The following is a 15,684-nucleotide window of genomic DNA, read 5'->3' on the forward strand; positions in this document are numbered from 1 at the left end:
AGATAATCATTCTATCATCATCACAATACGTAATGTAGACGAGGGTCCATTTAAACAAGTCTCCCCCAAACGCATGTGCAACAAAGTTTGCGTAACAAAAGCATGTGGAACCTTGTAAATACGCTTCATATCAGCGGTCGCAATGTCACAACCTAAACACATTACATAAGTATGTCCACCTGTGGCTGTGGATCATTTCATTTGCCGTGTCATTCAAAAGATAAGTGCATCCTAGGAAAACGGTCTAAACCTATATATTACCATCAGCGGTATATTAACATTTGCACCACATTTAACTTAAGGTCGGTATTAAATTAAAGGAGCAATACCTAGAAGGGGTTCTGACTCAACATGTAGGTTAGAAGCGGGTCTCACTGGTTTAGTAGCTGGAACGGTGATTTCAGGCAGTAGCTTCGTGAATGCTATACAACATCTAAATCCTATGGCTCTTGCTAGTCTAGAATCATCCTAAAACATGAAACAAGGATGAAATTCCATACAGTGAGTTCCATCTTCTGGTACGTGAGGGGCTGGAGGAGTCAATAGTGTTGAATTCTGCTTCATGACATTCATGGTATTTGATATCTCACTCAGCTTCTGCTCTGTTATATACTTCCAATTAAACAGCTCCTGAAACATTTCCTGTCAACAAGGAGATTTTAATGAGGCTTTGTTTACATCATTCCAGAAAACTTAAAATGAAACAATTCCAAATATCAAGTCCTCTATTAATCTGTTGTCAGCATATCACCTGAAACACAACCAGATTGTCAAGATCCGACTTTGAATTTGCAGTAGCAGAAGAATCAGGGGTCACATTAGCTTGATCTTCACTTTGCTTCTCCAGTAACAGCTCACACACATCTCTGTTTCTAGCAGCAAAATCACAAGAAGCTCAGCTTAGATAACAATTTTTTATGGTTTGAGGTTTTACATTTTATTTGTTACCTCTCCATTTCGGCCTTATCTTCCTTGACTTTGCCAAAAGGGTCCTGAGATGAGCTATCACCATGCTTTGATCTAAGCCGTAGGGCTAAGCAGGGATCTTGGATTATAACTTCTTCCTCAGAATTAACCAGACTGTTGCTCTCAAACCATGGCACAAGTTTATTTCCCTGAAAACTGTCAAGGTTGGTGCTCTCTAGCCAATCTTCCCATTGCTCAGATGCTTCAGTCTTGGTGACAGTGTATTGCTTTGGTCCTTGCATATTGTTCAAAACATTTGTAATTTCCACTACCTGTTGCTCGACTTTATCCTTCCATGTCATTAATTCCTCAAAATTGTCCTGTATAAAAGAAAAGAATATGAAATTTCACCAGAACCAAACTGCCGTAAACATACTCGACTGAACACATACTTCTTGTCCAATAGTAGATGGATTTTGTAAAACATGACAGAACAATTAACTGGGATTTCCATTTTATATACCTGCATACCCTTCCAAGAACCTAAAATCACTTTCAAGCTTTGCTCAGACTGAGCTTTCCATTTTGCCAAATCCTCGAGCCTCTCCTGTTTAACAAACACTGAGATTTAGATTTCATCCAGCAGTAGTCCAATATCAAATTGTAATGTCGATAAAATGTTGTTTAACATTAAACTCAACCTGGTTGGCTTGGTCTTTCTCTTGCTTCTGGGATATAAGCAGCTCCTGTATATCACTTTTAATAAAAAGATAGATTATTTATGAACACATATATCAGTTACAAGTTTGATTTATAAAGATTCCATTTACCTCTTCATTTTATCTACTTCTGCCTTAAGTAGCTTCAGTTCTCCAGCAGAAACAGAATCATCAAAGGGGCCACCACCTGGCATCAACCTAGATGTTGGAATCCAGTAAGGATCATGCACCCCAGCCTCCTGCCGTATATTAGCCAGGTCATCACTCTCCAACCAGTACTCCATTCTTCCGCTGGTGTTGAACCACCGCCGAAACCGCTCATTCCCACCTGGTGCCACTTTACCATCAAGGTGCTTCAGTAAGTGATCGAGCAGCCCAGTATCACCAATCCGCTTACGAGCTGCCATCCTCAAGTCGCTCCTGGAAATTGGGTTTCCAAAAGTTGCATCTTCAGCCTTCAAAATTTCCAGTATAGCTTGCTCTGCTTGCTTATACCTGCATATAAAGTTAATTTGTTGTGATATCAAAAAGCCTTACGAGCAGTGTAATCAAGCAAAAGGTGATAGTGGGTTCTACCTTTCAACTGTCCATCTTTCAATCACATTACTACACTTCTTTGTCATAACCTTGGAACTAGTTGGCCTCTTCGTACAAAGCAATGCTTCCTTCTCTTTCAGTTCACTGAGGCTAAGGCGCTTCCTCTTCTTGATCTCTGGTACCTCCAGGGGTTCAGTTTTCACAGCTTTCACTTCATGTGTTGAATAACTGCTGCTGGATGAAAGTTGAGGTTTATTTCCATCGTGTCTTCCAAGGAAGACAATTCGCCGACGAGTACCCCACTGTGCCATCTGGGTGTCTCCTAGCTGAAACCAGTAGAATATCTCTGTGCTTTGTCAGTCACCTACAACTTCAGTGCACAACAGAAGTACATGCAGATGCGATCAAACGCTCTGAACCATTAAAAGTCCTATTAAACTACTAGTTAAGTTTCTAAGAGAAAGAAGTTGATTGGTGTGATTCTAAAAGTCTAAACATGAATTCAATTTCAGTTCAACAAGAGCTAGACATCTTATTCGGCGAACCCTTCATCTACCAACTGTATTCTGAAACATTTGATGGAAAAAATATGGACGCGACTGATGACCTGATTCAGTTCTGGTGTACACGCATGAATTTGGAAACTAAAAGCCACATTTCCTAGCAATTTAGATTCTGCAGTTGACAAACCATTTCTTACAGTAACTACCAAAACAATTGACCAAGTTCATTTCATTAGCTCCCAAAACACACCCATTTAAGAGCTTGGCACTGAATAAATCTGCAACTTGCTACCTACCCATTACATCTATGAAATTTTAAAATATTCATTTATTATAAGTAACCGCTATGCCTATCCCTCGATCTGAAAGCTGTAGGTTCCATATCTCAGATTAAGGGTATTGCATCAATTAATGATAAAAAAGCGAGTGCTTTAGTCTCCGGTAGATCATCATTCATATTCGTATAATCAGGAACCACAAAAAAAATTACAAAATGCAATACAAAATGCGTGACAATGGCAACTGTATATCTGCAAATCAAAGAAAAAATAGATAAAGTTTTAAAATTTAAAGGCTGAGCTTTACACATAACATAATGAAATTGAAACCCCTTTAGGCTTTAGCCCCTGGGTTAGAAAATAACATCCCGACCATTTTCAGGGTTTTACTTTGTGGTAATTCAAAAATGGGTTTCCATTTTTGTCTTCGTTACCAAACACAACGCATGAAAAAATTTCAAAGATAAAAATAAAAAAATAAAAAAAAACAAAATTCAGAAATTTGTTAGGTTGGAAAACTCTGAAATCAGACGGACGGACGGACGGACGCAGAAGCCCGACAGAAAGAAACGAAAGGGGGTTTTAGGAGACAATGTGGTCCGTTTGCCATCCATCAATGAAGTTGAAAACCCTAAATTACACATATATATTAACAATCATGCTGAAAAAGTGTACCCCCCAAATTCTTCGTTTCGTGTTCGCGCTGGATACCCCAGAGAGAGAGGTTTTGTTTAGTTTACCTGAGTTAGAGCTGAAGCAAGTGTGAAGGTGCCTCCTCAGTCCTCCCACAAGAGGAACGCAAGCAAGAGAACTTAAATAAGACGAGGCTCGGTGTTTTTCTCTTCTCCTAAAACCCTAACCGCCAAATTCGCCTTCTATTATTTCTTAAACCCACGCATGACACGTGTTCACCTTTTTTGGTTCCTTCGAGGTTATCCGATAAAATTAAAACGATACAAAAAGATTAGCATATGACTTTGCGCGAGAATAACCCGCATGATTCAAGATTTGGTTGAAATTTTTTGTCAATTCTAGTTATATTCATGTTTATTTATAAGTAATATGTTTTGAGTTCAAATCTCATAAATAGTAAGAGAAATAGAAAATAAAACAGTTAGATCAGGCTCTGGCTTAGATCTATGACCCAACTTGGACTGTTCAAATTTGTTTCTTAGTTTGGCTCGTTCAAGCTCCATTCATAAACGAAACAAGCTGAGCTTGAATAAAATATTATAATAAAATCACATGAACTTGAGCTTTGCAACTCATATTTTTTAATGTTGGAGGTGCAATAATTTTGAAGTATTTATTATTATTTTTTTATTTTAGTTTATTTTAACATTTTTCACTTTTCACTAAGTCGTGCTGAATAAAATTTCAAATTTGATTTACAAACGAACCGAATTCAAACTTGAAAAACAATTATTCGAGTCAAGCTTGAACATATTATTTCGAACTTGAGCTTAGCTTAAAGATGAGTAATATCATCTTAGCCGAACTTAACATCTTATCACTAGTCTTTGCTCAAGTTATACAACTATAAATAAATATAAATAATTTATCACTAAGGTATTTATATATACATTCTTTTGAAATACTAATTAAATTACAAATAGAATCCTCCGCAGATACTTCATGGCTGATTCAACAATGTGTATAAATTTGGTATGTACGTTTATGGGCTGGGCCAAAACTCATGGGTTTCCAGTCGAGTTGGGCTGCAGCAAAAATAAAACCACAGGGCCTCCAGTCTAGTAACCTTTCATGGGCTGGGCCAGCCCAAACTGAAATTGATGCCGCATGGAGAGAAACGCTCATAAAAAGAATAGATCACCGCCGTCAATTGAACCATAGGAAATTGGCAATTAGCGGGATTCCTTCCTTCCGGTTGGTTTCTGTCTCTTGTCATCGTCACTGACTAGTCTGCTTCTCCTCATCCGTACGCATTGTCCCATCGATTCCGCCCGTATTAACACCTCCATAACTCCAAAAGCAACAAGCAAAATCAGCTACCTTGGAGCCGCAGACACACAGAGGATTGAATTTGATTCGAGGAGAAGAAAACAAGGTAAACATGCAACCTACTCAATCATTCATATTTGTTTATTTATTTGTTTATCTTTTTATTTATTTATTTTTATTAGGGTTTTCTTCTTCTTCTGAATCACATTGTGGGTGTGCTTGTTTATCTAGGGTTTTTCTGCCATTAGGGTATCATTTCTCAATTTTGTAAACTCAGTTTATCTGTATTATATTTCTGACCCTAAAATAATTTGGGGTTTTGTTTTGTTATCCTTTTCAAAGGAATTGGATTTCTCTTGTGGTTGTCTTACTTACGAGCCAAAGTTGTGGTTTCTTTTGTATTTAGGGTTTTCTGATTGTTTGTTTGTTTGGTTGCAGTCATCAATTCTTCCGGTTCCAGTCATAAGCAAGGAACTGTTGACCATGAGTGGTCCGCCTAAACGACCTCACGAAGAGAGTGGTCATTCCTCCTCTTCCAAATACCCGCATCCTCACCCGCACCCACAACCACATGACGATTCCGGACCATACCCCAAGCTCTCATCCTCTGTTTCCAATGAATACCATCCTCCCTATGACATTGGCCCCGATGCTCGCTTGCCCAAGATTCCCCGCACCGATTCTCGCGACCCTGATAGGCGATCTCCCCTCCACTCAATCTATCGAATGCCCTCGAATTCTAGTGATATGCACATAGATCATCCTTCGGCTCCCGACAATAGATTGGAGTCCAGGGACACTAGAGATGTTCGCTTTGAGAACCGAGACACAAAGACAGATGCAAGAGAGTTGTACAACGACACAAGAAGGGATGCTCAGAGTTCTAAGGGTGAAAAAGAGGTAAGGTATGACAGCAGAGGAGATGACAACAAGGAGGTCAAATATGAAAGGCAGAATTTTAACGATCTTAAGGCTGACCCCAAAATGGAAGGTTATGCACTGGCCACTAGTCACTTGAACTGGAAAGAATCAAAAGATTACCATAGAGGAAAACGACATTCCGATGCCCCACCCGCAACTACAGACACCTGGCATCGCGGCAGTTCTCAAGGCCACGTTGAAGTTGGAAAGGAACTTCCCACTACGGAGGAGCGGGATCATGTTGAGGCACATGAGGCTGTTGGGGAGAACAAGTTTGATTCTAAAGGTGATGATAAATTCAAAGAAAAGGATAGAAAAAGGAAAGATGCAAAGCACCGGGATTGGGGCGAAAAGGATAAGGAAAGAAGTGATCGTAGGACTAGTATTCAAGTAGCTATCAGCAGTGAGGGCAAAGAACCAGCAAAGGAAGAAAGAGATGCAGAGAGGTCGGAGAGGGAGAGGAGGGACACTGGAAAAGACAAAGAAAGAGTAAGAGAGCGGGAAAGGGATCATACCAAGAGAGACCCATGGAATGGAGTAGACAAAGATGGTTCGAATAATGAGAAGGAAGTTGGTGATGGATCTATTAGAATGTCAGAGCAGGATAATCTTCCGCCAGAGCAAAAGAAACAGAAAGATTTTGACAGTTGGAGAACTGTCGATAGGGAATCTAGAGACAGGAGGAAAGAAAGAGATGTTGATGTTGAAGGAGATAGAGCTGAAAAGCAGCGTAGGGGATATGACAAAGAATCAGATGATGGATGTGCAGATGGTGAAGGGGCCACAGACAGAGAAAGGGAAGTCTATAATCATGGAGTTCAGCGTAAAAGGATGCAACGGTCAAGGGGTAGCCCTCTGGTGGCAAACCATGATCTGCGTTTTAGGTCGCGCATTCAAGACAATGAAGGGTGGGTTTTAATATTTTCCTTTTCTGTTTCTGACTTTATTGCAAGCATGATGGCTTACCAATTTCACATTATTAAACGTACATGTGAAAATTTGCTTTATTTGTTTATTTTCATAATCATTTTGCATGCATAACTACTAACTTCGAAACTAAATTAGTTGCTTCGTATTTTTTTTCTTTATTAGCATGTTTTGCCTATCTTATTGAATTAGAAAGAGTTACCATTATGTAGTTATTTGCGCAATGTCCATAAGTAATATATTTTGTAGGTATATTTGAAATTGTGGATTTTATCACAAATGGTCCTTTGATCTTATCTCAACTCATCAGTTTGGTTCTTTATGTTCCAAACTCATCAGTGTCTTCCCTTATCTATTCCTCAACTCATCAATGTTGCTGCTGGTGCCTAACTCCATTAGAAAATCCGTTACTTTGTCAACATGGGATCCGTGTGGAGCCCATGTTACCAATCAATTTATGACACATATATTAAAACAATTAAATCTACAAGGAAAAGCTTAAGCCCATGTAGGAAAACAAGAAAAAAATTGAAAAAAAAAGGGAAAACCACTGGACAACATCACCTCCCACCGCCCACCCTTCCCTACCATCACCCCCTCGTCGACACCCACCCTATTGAAGAATTGGATTTGGTAATTTGAATTTGGTTGGTTCTTTGCCTAACCAACACTGCCCACTCCACTCTCAATATGCAACTTTTAATCCCAAATTCAACTTCTACAGCCCATACCCCAGCCGTTCCCTTCACTCCACCTTCGCACCCCCACTAGATCAACCGAGTCACTCACACTCCCACCCCCGCGTTGCACCCAGCCATCCCATACCCAACCCTAATCGGCACCCTTCCTGCTACCGCATCCACAACACACCACTGCCCTGCTACCCTCCCCCAAACCTACCGTCGTTCCACCTTTCAGTTTCTCACTTTTTTTTTCCTGTAGCTTTCTTTACTCTTAAAATGGATTCTTAAATTTTAAAATAATTAAATATATTTCTTACTAATTTTAAATGATTGACTTTTTATTAATCCAAATGTCATCATATAATTAGCTTTGAGGCCCCCACAAGATGCCACATCAGTAAACTAACGGATTTTCCAACGGACTTAGATGTTAAAGACAACATTGATGAGTAAAGCAATAGATAAGGGACAATATTGATGAGTTGGGAATATAAAGGATCAAACTGATGAGTTGACAAAAGATAAGGGAACATTTGTGATAAAAACCCTTAAATTGTTTTGAAGTGGATGATTGAGCTTTTTGCAGTGCATACACTATTATACAGTTTGCACATAAATAAGTGGCAGTCATCTCGTTACATCATAATAGGATAAATATTTGGTGACACTAATTTTTTTTTTTCTTATCACAAGTAATTTGCTGAGTGATAACATTGATCTTGTAATTTAGTTTATACTGATTCAATTTGCAATAAATAATAAACATTATTTGTTACTCCAAGCACTTTTTTTTTTTTTTACCCCAAGTCACTGGATAAATGTAATGGTAGCCTAAGGTAACTGCTTAGTAAAGCATTAATCTTATAATACCAGTATAAATTCAACCGTCAAGTTTTTTGAACGAATTATTTCCTTAACAGTGTGCTTATTATTTTGTGACATATCAGAGTGGTTTTTTTTCCATACAATGTCATTTTTCAGTATCTTTTGGTTTTGTACTCAACTTTATGATATTCATTTATCTGTGATGGACATACCTCTTTGGTTTTATATACCCATTAATTTTCTTCTGTGCTCTTGTGTTTTGCAGATCCCAAGGTGTGCTCTTGTATTCCAATTTCTGGCAACAAGAAATTTTTCTTGGTGAAGTTCTGTAGATTGCAATAGAAACCTCTTGACTTTACCCTCCAAAAAATACATACATGCAAATAAGCTTTCACGTTGTGAAGAAAGTCGAAAGGATGGTTAATGATTGTTTGAGGTCCAAAAATTAGCTTTTGTTCATAATGTAGAAAGCCTTCACCCCGTCCCAGTGGCGAATTAGTATGGTCAGGGGAAAAAAGGAGTTCTTAAGCATCTTCCCTGGTGGAAAGTGAGAAGCAATAAGAACAGTTGCTTGTAGAAGGTCACATGGATCATTCAAACTAAAGAGAGAAATATACATAAACAAACAGTTTCCTAGGAGGAAAAACTTCTCAATAGTTTTTACAGCTTTCTTTTGCACAGGCAGACACGAGGGGAGATCATTTTTCTTGGGTGAATGTAATTTGGAATTTCAAAGAAGGCTGAGCGTGATAAACACGTTCTCAGCTTCTTAGAAGTTGTTTGCTAATAGGTCCCATTCTTGTTAATTTTCTAACTGATGCAAGCATGCCAAGACACAATCGAAAGAGGGGAGAGAGTCAGAGAGTTGTGTAGTGTGTAGTAAACATTTTTTTTCATATCTAACATTTCAGATATTAGATGGTAATCTCTACACATAGGTTATATTTTAATGCTGCTATTGTTTCAGGTAAAAGTGAAGTATCACCTGTTGTTTATAAAGTTGGCGAATGCATGCAAGAACTGATAAAAGTCTGGAAGGAATATGAAGCATCTCCAGGTGAAAAAAATGGTGAAAGTTCTCTTACTGGTCCAACCCTTGAGATTCGGATTCCAGCTGAACATGTTACCGCAACAAATCGCCAAGTAAGATCTGAATTAGGTTCATGCCAAATATTGATACATTAGGTTCATACAAAATTGACCTACAAAGTACTTGTTTTTGCCCATTTTGGTTATACTACTTATTTTCAATTCTAGAACTCCTGCTCTAAATATTCATAATATCTGTTCTTGATTTCTATAGAGTGTTCATTATTGTTACATTGCCCGTACCTGATGAGGTGTAAACACAATTATGTTGATATTTGATAATAGCAGCTAATCTACCCTTACTAGGAGCTTTTAAGTGTCACCTCTTTTTCCTTTCTTCGGTTAATAAGCTGCGTCTGTAGTTCACTTTTTGTTTATTATGTTTCTCATCTGTTTGCCCTCATGAATCAATGTGTTAGAAAAGTGTTTTGTTTTATCCTCATTCTTGTCAGGGTCCGAGTCAGGGCATTGCATGCAAGGTTAATGATTGCTTCTTGTTTTTGTTTTGTAATTTTCTTTAGATTTGATTGTGTTCTTTTAATTCCATTGTATGCAGGTTAGAGGTGGCCAGCTATGGGGGACAGATATATACACAGATGATTCTGATCTCGTTGCTGGTGTGTGGTTTTGTCATTGGTTTTTTTTAGAATAACTTAGATTAGATTACATATGAAAACCAGTATTAATGGTTCGATCTTGCTTTCCAGTACTCATGCACACAGGATATTGCCGGCCCACAGCATCTCCTCCGCCTCCTGCTATCCAGGAGTTGCGTGCTACAGTTCGAGTACTACCTCCACAAGACTGTAAGTGACTACTCTTTATGCTTTATGATATGCACGTTGAATTAGATGAACTACATAGATTTTCTAATGCCATATCATCAATCATTTATTCATTAGCTTATAAAATAATTAATACGATCTGCATCTCAATTTTAATCATATAATCAATTGTTGACAATAAAATTATATAAGCACTTAAGTACAGATTTTTGTCTTGCAAGTTGCTTATTTACAAGCTAAAATATGTGTTATTAATTTAATGAAAAATAACAGAATTAAAGTTAATAACTTATAAGCCATCATTGATTGAAAGATCACATGAGTTGGTGTGTGGTGTCCCATCCTCGGTTCCTAAATGTTTATAGAGATTTCCCATTGAGGTTTGTTGAAGCCAAAAATTGATCAACGGTCGTAATGAGAAATAGAAAGATGAATTGAGTAAAGATTGACCTCTCTCTAGGTGAGAGCTGGACCTCCCTTCATGTGGTGGATTTAAATGCAAGAGTTTGTGGCACAATCTCAAAGTGGGTTATGTTTATGGGAGCCAAAAACTAAAAGGTTAAATGTGTATGGTGATTGTGGGTATTAAAATGGGTTGTGGGTTTAATTGAGGGCAACTAAGTGATAATCTTCGAAGTTTTCCACTTTCAATTAACGACAACAATTGCTGAGGTTCGAAGTCTTTGGTTGCTAGCTCTATTGCCTATCTAAAGTGATTGTGCTTGCCTAGTTTAAGTTGGATGACTGAAGGAAGAGAGGAGGGCACTCCCTGTATTACACAATTATAAAAAGCTCAATCTCTCAGTTCTAATTTAATGCAGTGCCTTGATTTGAGTACATCAACCTTGTTTAAAAGACAAACCAAAGATGGTTCCTTTAATTTTTTTACTCCTCCCGGTTTGGTAAATAACTATGAAGTTATATTTCATACAAGAAACTGTCTGATACATTTAAGATGAAATTTTATGTAATAAATGAAAGTCTATAAGACGAAACTGTAATTTTATTTCATTAGATGAAATTTTATTAGCACTCCACATTAGGATAAAATAATGCTTTGTCTAATTCTGTTTTGTAACGTATTTTTTAGGTTACATTTCGTCACTGAGAAACAATGTTCGATCGCGTGCGTGGGGAGCTGCAATTGGTTGTAGTTTCCGTGTTGAGCGCTGTTGCATCGTCAAGGTGATAAAACTTAAAAGTTAATTTATTTCTTCTTTTAAGTGTGTGTGCACGAATGTGTATGTGTTATACCCTTTTGAGGATGCCCAAATTTTATTGCAGACACTAAGTACATATATTTGGACCTGGACTTAATATTGTTAAATATGAACTGGAAAGTGTTTTTAATGATGCTGCTGGGCTTATAGTGCCTGATGCTTCTTCCGAATTGTTTGGTTTGCAGAAAGCGGGTGGAACCATTGATCTTGAAGCTTGTCTTACACATACTTCTACGGTGGAGCCTACCCTTGCTCCAGTGATTGTGGAGCGCTCAATGACTACAAGGGCTGCAGCTTCGGTATTTTCTACTCTGCTCAGCAATTGATTTTATTTGTATTTTAGTTGAAGTTTTTCTTCCTTTTGGAATGTATCCCCTAGTCCATTTTCCATTAGTGCAGTCACAATGTCACATATAAGTTTTAGTCATCAAACATACAAACCTCCTCTGTTTGCTGAAGTTTTTTAGTTATAATTTTAGTTGAACAAAACTTCTGCTGTTGGATTATATCTCGTATTTCATTAGCCATTACCTGCTGCAGCTGAAAACTATTCATCTTTGAAACATATAAGTGGTTTGGGGTTGTTCCAGACGAAATTGATTGCATGTGCGCCCACTATGAGGTGGTCCACGGAAGGGGACGAGTTTAAAGATGTAAATCCCACATCGGGAACTTGAGAAAATGTAATACAATAAATATGAAAGTGAACGGTTCCACTACTAATAAAACAAGGCCTTTTGTGATAAGACCCCACACCTGCTGTGCTAGCAGCTGGTAATCTTGATAAGCATCCTTTTCTTGTTTTCTTTTGAATTGGTAGCAGGCAAGAATACCCAAGACTGATTATTTGGAGGGTAGTGTGCATTGGAATCCAACCTTTTTGAAAACCGTTAATGATTTAGGAATGGGTTTTATTTTAATTTCAAAAAATTCTTTATATAACTGGAGTTTGAGGTGTTAAAGATCTGTGGTTAGATGGAGTTTTTCTTGAAGAGTGAGTTTGAATTGTGTCATGGCGGTCTGCTGAGATCCAATACATCTTTTCCTTGGGAGAGAATTTGGTGCCCTCTTGCTTTGCCTATGGAGGATTTCAACTCTGTAAATTGTCATTTGCTTTTGCATGTTTTGTGAAGCTGCGGTGTTTGTGTTCTCCATACTTGTCTGATTTGTTTGTGAGTTGGCATGGTCAGTTTGTCAAAGTACAAATAGGACTTTTGGAGAATATTCATTTTTGGTCTTTATGGTTCATGTAATATAAACGTGATTTTTAATCTTATGAGGTGTTAGAACATTCTGCTTTGAAGGTTTGAGGTACTTCTTCGCTTGGCCTATGTTTCTATAGTATATCTATACTAGGGATGCACATTTTTGGTTATAACTTATAGGGAAAAAAAGGGGAAACAAAAAGGAAAAAAGTGTGCACATGAACTAACAGTTAGTAAAACTGCAAGTCTGCAAGGAAAGTATGGCGTTTACATTGTCGGGGCACACTAGAAATACGTTCAAAGGCAATGGAGGTACAAATGACCCCTGTGAGGCTGGGTGGTGACGGCAAATAACCTAAAGCTTTATTTGGGTTGAATCTATATATTTGCTTGTATATTCTTGATAAGATCTTAGCTATGATCTTAGAAAAAACTCATGCAATTCTAAGTTCCATTTTGATCAATGATTGATATATAAAAAAAAGTGCAAGTTAATATATTGACTTCTTTGAACAATTTTAAGTTAATTCTGGAGATGCTCTCTTAAGGTTGTTGTAACAGTATTACCATGGTTAAGCAGTGTCACGATAAATTGAATTTTATATGCATGTGTTTTCATTTTAAAGAATCGCCTTCATATGAGTTTTCTTATGTTTCAGCTTCTAGAAATTACTGCAGCAGCATAAGATTCAGACTTGGGTGGTCTTTATATATGGATTATCATATGCTTTTATTTTCATAAAGCACACAACATAGATAGAAGCCCTTCAGCAATTATCATTAATTCTCAGCTTACATGATGGTTTTAATTCTTCAGAATGCATTGCGACAACAGAGATTCGTACGAGAAGTTACAATACAGTACAACCTCTGCAATGAGCCTTGGTACATTCAAGTCTTCCTTTTTGACCAAAATAAATCTTTGTTTTATGTCCATTCAGAATAGAGATACCTATTTTATGCATAATCCTTTTGTCTTTTTTTTTTTTTTTTTTTTTTTTTTTTTGGGGGGGTGCGGGGTGTAATTTATTACACTAAGTTGATGCTCATGTTATTTCTGGAAACATTCTTTAGGTTTTTCCTGATCTCTACCCCCTATATAGGTTGGAAACGAGCTTTCACTTGCACCCTGATCCACTAAATATTAACCTCTGTTTCTTTTATATAAAATAAAAAGTAATTTTTAGTTCAAGGCTGCAAACATTTTTTTGAAAACTTGTGTCTGTGTAACAACTCAACCTAGGAACAGATCTTAGTTTAATTTTTCTTGTGATACTTGAACACATCTTAATTGCTACACTCAAAATTATGATTTCTAGCATAGCAGCTTTCTTCTTTTTTGGGAAAAGAAACGGTACCATTGTTAACTCAAAAGCTATTTAAAATTCATAGATGTGAAATCCACATTCAAAATTTCAAATTACGAAGGGAAAGCAGCATCAAATACTCTAATCCAATAGGAGGCAGCTTCTTTTGTTTCATTTTATTTTCTTTTGAGAAGAGACTAATAGGACAGCTCATGGAACTTGTTATTATAATTTTCTTTTTCATTAACCTTGTTCCTAATAAAATTGGTAAACCTAATGATCTTCTTCTTCTTCTTTCTTAACTTTCAGGATTAAGTATAGTATAAGCATTGTTGCTGACAAGGGTTTGAAGAAAACCCTGTATACTTCTGCGCGTCTGAAGAAGGGAGAAGTTCTGTACTTAGAAACACATTCATGCAGGTACAAACGCTAATTATTTATTTTACTCTGTATTTGGGATGTGATCATGAGCACTTTTAAGAACTAATATTCGATATTTGATTATCTCATTTTTTTTCCTTTGTTTGTATTGGATAATGAAGTTTACATGACATAGGAGATGAATTACTTTTTGGATAGGGAACTTTGGCTTTTTCTCTCTATTTCATGCTTGTTTAGCTATTGAACGACATTTACTTAAAAAGTAGGGACCTTTTCCCTTTTTTTTCTTTTCCATTTCTTATTTGCATTGACCCTGTTTGGTTAAATGATATGTTCTTTGGATCATCTATCTGTGTGTTTCGGAGTTTTCTTTTTGTTAAGATTAAATTTTTTTTTTTTTATTTTTAAGGTGGGTGATGTAGTCATGCTGCACTAGATTTTTTTTCTAAATGCGTTGTGTTTTCTTACCTTTTGATCTATTATCTGAAGGTATGAGCTCTGTTTTAGCGGAGAGAAAATGATCAAAGCTGCGCAGCTGTCTCAGATGCATGAAGGCGAGACAGAGAAGAGTCAAAAGCATGTCTCACATTCCACCAATGGTGAAAGAAATGATTCTGATAACATCATGGTTGATGTCTTCCGTTGGTCTCTATGTAAAACGCCTCTTCCCCAGAAGGTCCTGCGGTCAGTTGGGATCCCACTTCCCCTTGACTATGTGGAGGTACTACATGTTGTTATCCTTCATTTTTAGTTCGTTAACATTATGAGATTTGATAAGAGGTTGCTGGGTTAATTGTGAATTCGGATAATGTTTCTACGTGAAGTTATTCGCGTTTGTATGTCTTTTCTTTGTGGGTGTAGATTAAAAATGTTGTTTTCATGGTGGTTAGGTGTTGGAGGAGAATCTTGACTGGGAGGATGTGCAGTGGTCGCAGACGGGTGTTTGGATTGCTGGGAAAGAGTACACACTTGCTCGGGTGCATTTTCTGTCGACAAATTAACCAAATGTAATGCGTCTCGTTTTCTGAATTTGTTTGTACAAGGAAGGGTGTTTCTGGACATGTTTTTTCTTGCTGTTCTGATTTTATTCCTGAATTTATGCGTGTGGGGTTCGGTAATGTATGTTTTACTTAAATCTTGAAGGGGTTTACAATTATACAATAATAAACCGTATACTATTTGTTTTACACATGATGTTCTAAGTTTTATGTACAAAACGAATTTTGTTACACGGACGATGTTCTCGGGTGGTAGTTGGGGGTGTTGCTACCTCTATCCCTACATCCTTGTGGGATTTTTTTCCCCATAACCACATCCATAACCTTTCTTTTTAATTCCCATCGCCGCGGAGATAAATGTGGATTCTCATCCCCTCCTCCGCGGAGAATGGTACTTCCAAACCTGCACCCGCCAACCCGCTTATCAAGAAAATTCTC

General features: G+C 37.4%; 2 protein-coding genes and 1 non-coding gene across 6 annotated transcripts; 2 read left to right on the top strand and 1 right to left on the bottom strand.

Moving 5' to 3' along the window:
• Window positions 1-105: 105 nt before the first annotated feature.
• Window positions 106-3,790, bottom strand: LOC137736351 (protein DYAD). Of its 4 annotated transcripts, none has more exons than XM_068475648.1 (8): window positions 3,684-3,790; window positions 2,202-2,488; window positions 1,737-2,120; window positions 1,608-1,662; window positions 1,430-1,513; window positions 949-1,286; window positions 752-872; window positions 106-642 (listed from the first exon to the last, which is right to left on the bottom strand). In XM_068475648.1, the coding sequence occupies exons 2-8, from the start codon at window positions 2,471-2,473 to the stop codon at window positions 469-471; spliced, it is 1,428 nt and encodes a 475-aa protein (XP_068331749.1). In that variant the 5' UTR covers window positions 2,474-2,488; window positions 3,684-3,790; the 3' UTR covers window positions 106-468. The 4 variants fall into 4 exon arrangements, with proteins under 4 accessions (XP_068331749.1, XP_068331743.1, XP_068331739.1 ...); XM_068475642.1 differs by having other exon boundaries at window positions 2,202-2,532; window positions 3,684-3,785; XM_068475638.1 differs by lacking the exon at window positions 3,684-3,790 and having other exon boundaries at window positions 2,202-3,651.
• A 72-nt stretch (window positions 3,791-3,862) lies between these two features.
• LOC137720565 (U6 spliceosomal RNA) lies at window positions 3,863-3,966 on the top strand. The gene has a single exon (XR_011066538.1). It is a non-coding gene; the product is annotated as a U6 spliceosomal RNA (small nuclear RNA).
• An 843-nt stretch (window positions 3,967-4,809) lies between these two features.
• LOC137736545 (uncharacterized) lies at window positions 4,810-15,435 on the top strand. Its single transcript, XM_068475799.1, has 12 exons — window positions 4,810-5,011; window positions 5,344-6,734; window positions 8,527-8,579; window positions 9,229-9,404; window positions 9,907-9,967; window positions 10,058-10,156; window positions 11,226-11,320; window positions 11,541-11,654; window positions 13,378-13,445; window positions 14,177-14,287; window positions 14,738-14,969; window positions 15,139-15,435. Exons 2-12 carry the CDS (start codon window positions 5,389-5,391, stop codon window positions 15,247-15,249), a joined length of 2,466 nt encoding a protein of 821 aa, XP_068331900.1. The 5' UTR covers window positions 4,810-5,011; window positions 5,344-5,388; the 3' UTR covers window positions 15,250-15,435.
• Window positions 15,436-15,684: the final 249 nt, after the last annotated feature.

This window comes from Pyrus communis, chromosome 1 (genome assembly GCF_963583255.1).
Source record: "Pyrus communis chromosome 1, drPyrComm1.1, whole genome shotgun sequence".
Lineage (NCBI taxonomy): Eukaryota > Viridiplantae > Streptophyta > Magnoliopsida > Rosales > Rosaceae > Pyrus > Pyrus communis.